The sequence below is a fragment of the Natrix helvetica genome (genome assembly GCF_964273705.1).
Source record: "Natrix helvetica genome assembly, chromosome: 11".
Taxonomy (NCBI): domain Eukaryota; kingdom Metazoa; phylum Chordata; class Lepidosauria; order Squamata; family Natricidae; genus Natrix; species Natrix helvetica.
Genome location: NC_138562.1, coordinates 10,152,674 through 10,156,934, shown reverse-complemented (window position 1 = coordinate 10,156,934; position 4,261 = coordinate 10,152,674). Strand labels below are relative to the sequence as shown.

The window sequence follows — 4,261 nt, the reverse complement described above, 5'->3', positions numbered from 1 at the left end:
CTACTTCTCCTTAGAAATCACTAGTTGGTCAGTTTCTCCTCCCACAGGCTGAATTGCATCTGACCACCCAAGTGAAATAAAACCAGTTGACTTTGAGCGTTCCAATTTCGGTAACGATACTTTTCTGGAATGTTTGGCTGTAGAAATAAAGGAAAGATAAGCATCCAGTGAGAAAGTTGTGCTAATATCAGTAAAAGAACATGAGCAAAAGAAAGCAGAGCAGGATTTCAGCACCTCTGTCTGGTAAAAAGCATTGTCTGAGTTTCTCCCCCACAACAAGCCATTCTTGGCCATTGGGGGAGGGGGAAAGAAGCAAAAAGGCAGCATTGATGCCCATTTGATATATTCCCCATTTTTTAAAAGTGGGATTCAAATGAGAATGAGGTATTCCAACTTACCGGTCAGGGACCTGTGGAGCTTGAGTTTGGGATCTGTTTCCTCCGGGGATGAATCCTCTTCCTACAACAAAGAAATGATTCAGTGGAATCGTTAATCACTTAGAAATCATTCAGCCTAGAGAACTAGAATTGGCTATTGAGAAGCAGGGCATTTTGGAGATTTGTAGCTCATATGCTAGGGTACATGAGTCAGATTCAAAGCCTGAAAGGTTTCCAACTGATTAATAACATCATTGATTAAGTTCAAGGACCACCGTACAGTAGTGGTCAAAAATTGTGGAAACCTTTTGGGAAAAGTGTACAGTATTTTTGAGGTTTGATGGCTAATAACACCCCCTTTTATATATATTACAAATCCCAGTAAGGGTATGGCTAGCTGATGAGAGCTAAATAGCTTGAAATAGATCTATACTAGTCTTTCTTTATTTATTTATCAGCACAAATACAACACACACACATGTATGTATGTATGTATGTATGTATGTATGTATGTATGTATGTATGTACGTACATATTTTTATTTTATTTATCAGCACAAATACAACACAAATATAAAAAGGCAACATTAAAAATATGGTTTTCTGCCTGGATGGTCTCCTGCAGTGAGCTGATAGACAAAAAGGGGGAGTAGTGAGTTCCCTCCCATATTTGGGCATACCATGGGTTGTAACACACACACACACACAGATTATACATACATACATACATATAAAGATAATTTAATCAAGAATGTAATGCAACCAAGTTTGTTCAATTATCTGTATTCTATGAAACTATCATCTTGTTTTGGCAATGAGCCAATCAGATCACAGTAGGATTCAGTTATTGGTGTATTGAAGCTGAGAGGAGGACATTTGCCAGATATAATTTTTTTATATCTCGTTTTTTCTATGTGTTTCACTTTTCTTCTTTGTAACTGCTATTCTAATAGCAAATCCTTCATAAAAGTTACTGCATTACATTCTTGCTTAAATTATCTTTCCATTGATATATAATTTTATGGTACTACTCCAAAACAAAGTAGTGGTTTTTTAGCCATCAAAACTCAAAAATGCATTTTTCCCCCAAAAGGTTTCCACAATTTTGGCCACTTCTGTATGTTCTTAAACTCCAATCCAATAGAGCTTTACTTCTGGAGTTGGAAAAACTACCCCAAACACCCCCCAGCCTCAATATTTTAATCAAGAACATTGAAATCTCATGTATTCTGGCAATCCTATGAAAATTCTGACATTAGTTACCTTTTACCTTTTTAAAGCTATTTTAAATTTATTTTGGGAAACAGGTAGTATGGTTGGGACTGAAGATACTCAAAGGGCCATGGCTAAAGACAACCTTGGATACAACACATGCTTCCAGAAAAGGAGAGTTGCATTTATTATCTTTGCGATCTCTTATGACTTTGAAAGTTGTCAATGTTCTAAAGATTGCTGTTCATTTAGTTACATAACTGTATTTCTCTATTTATCACTGAGCCACAGTGGCACAGTGGTTAGAGTGCAGTACTGCAGGCTACTTCTGCTGCCTGCCGGCTGCCTGCAATTTGGCAGTTCGAATCTCACCAGGCTCAAGGTTGACTCGGCCTTCCATCCTTCCAAGGTGGGTCAAATGAGGACCCAGATTGTTGGGGGTAAGAGGCTGACTCTGTAAACCACTTAGAAAGAGCTGTAAAGCAGTGGAGAGATTCAAAAAAAATTACTACCACAGTTCTGTGGGCATGGCTTGGTGGGCATGGCAGGGGAAGGATACTGTAAAATCTCCATTCCCACCTCACTCCAGTGGAAGGTTACTGCAAAATTCCCATCTCCTCCGATCAGCTGGGACTCAGGAGGCAGGGAAGAGATGGGAATGGGGTCAGTTAGAGGTGATACCAAACTACTCAAAATTTCTGCTACTGGTTCTCCAGAACTGGTCAGAAACTGCTGAATACTACCTCTACTGTAAAGCTCTGTAAAGTGATATATGTCTAAATGCTCTTCCTTCCTTCTCTCCCAGTGATTAGAATGCGGTATTGCATGCTAACTCTGCCCACTGACAGGAGTTTGATCCTGACTGGCTGCAGGCTGACTCAGCCTTCCATCCTTCCAAGGTGGGTAAAATGAGTGCCCAAATTGTTCAGGGCAATATGTTGACTCTGTAAACCACTTAGAGAGGGCTGTAATGCTCTGTAAAGTGGCATATAAGGCTAAGTGCTATTGCTATTAGCTATTTATACTGCAAATGTGTTTGTTTTAGTAATACAAAGTCTAATCTACCTTGGTTATAACAATCTAGTCTGGAAAGCAGCGTATTTGACAAAAACAGAACAGAAACTGGGCCCGTTTATGAGAAGGGAAATGTTTGGCTTTGGACCAAGCTGTAAAAGACAGTCTTGTTAGGTAGGTAGACTCATGTGAATAAATACTTTGTCCTTTTGATAAACACTAATCTGCATTTGTCTAGAACTCCCGTTAGCAGGTTGAATGCTTTGAGGTGCCTGTAGCATTTCCAACTATCAAAAGCTGTTGTCTGATGGATGTTCTGTCAGGTTTCTGAAAGATGCCCGAATTAATTCATGAGCCTCGAGCCAAGTTTCAAACGAAATCCAGTCATTTATTAGGAACACCATTTTGGCAATACCCCATTGCAGTCAGATCTGACCGCGTTTAAATTATGGCTGAACTTTGCCCCTGTTTCAACTAGATTCCTCACGGTGAGGCCGCTGATCAACTTTGGATACATCCCAGTCCAGTTTCCCCATGTTGTTTTGTTCCTTTTTTTTCTTGCCACAAAAGAACCTGTGCTCTTTCCCTTGGTTTCATTCTGTATCTCTTCAAAGGGGACAACAGGTTTTGCCATTGTAAAGAAGTTGAATGGCTCCTGAGAAGGATAGACGAAGGGATACGGCAGCCAAACACCTCCAGGTAATAACATTTCATAGCCTTTGATGATGAAAAGGTCAACGAGGACATTGAATGACCAGTGTGTTTGGTTATGTTTTCCGTGGTTTTGAGAACACTCCAAGTGTGACATTTATGTTGCAATGTGCTTTCTTCACTTGAACTGTTCCTCGTCCACTGACACTGACTTGGAAAGAAACGGAGTTTACCTGAGGTTTTTGGGGCCTCAGAATCAAACCAAAATCTGAAAGAAAAGGAGCACTTTCTTAAATTTGTATGTATGTGAGCATGTGTGCTTTTAAGTCAGTGCTGACAACAGGCGGCTTCCTGGACAACTTCTTGGCAGTAGTTTGCCATTGTCTCCTTCCTAGGGCTGAGAGAGACTGACTGGCCCTAAGTCTCCACCTGGATCCGTATTTAAAGGGGGGACTAGAATTCAGATATATTCAGATAACTATTTTGTTTGGAAATCATAAATGATAAACATAACAAGGGGGGTAATCGACTTAATAATACATATTATTATGGCAGCAAGAATGGTCTTTGCCCAAAACTGGAGAAACAGGGAAATTCCCCAAGAAGAGGAAGTAATTAGGAAAATTCTGATTTGTGCTGAAATGGATAAATTGATGTGGGAATTGAAGAACAAAGACGAATCAGAATATTATAAGATCTGGGATAAATTTCATCGATGGTTGGAACGAAAAAGGAAAGACCCCAAATAAGCAATGACTAAGATTTATAGAATGGGGATTAGAATTATGTATGAAATCATAAGAGTGAAAATGTATAAGACAAGAACAAAGCAACATGGAGGAAAATACGATGTCCTTATATTTGTAAATACTGAATAGACCCACTGTAAATAAGCATGGCGGTTATGATAGTTAACTTTATATTCTAGTATGTGTGGCAAAAACATTGCCAGGACGGTTACACTGTGTCCAATGTTTTAATATGTGCTTAATTAAAAAAAACATTTAA

General features: G+C 39.2%; 1 protein-coding gene across 1 annotated transcript in view; it reads right to left on the bottom strand.

The window, feature by feature from the left end:
• Positions 1-4,261, bottom strand: part of LOC309397948 (sodium/hydrogen exchanger 2-like) — a gene marked incomplete at both ends in the record, with an annotated part of 29,950 nt that continues 25,689 nt past the window's right edge. Inside the window, 2 exons of the mRNA XM_081964397.1 lie at positions 1-137; positions 399-459. Coding sequence (XP_081820523.1) covers positions 1-137; positions 399-459 — 198 coding nt within the window. The remainder of the gene's footprint in view (positions 138-398; positions 460-4,261) is intronic.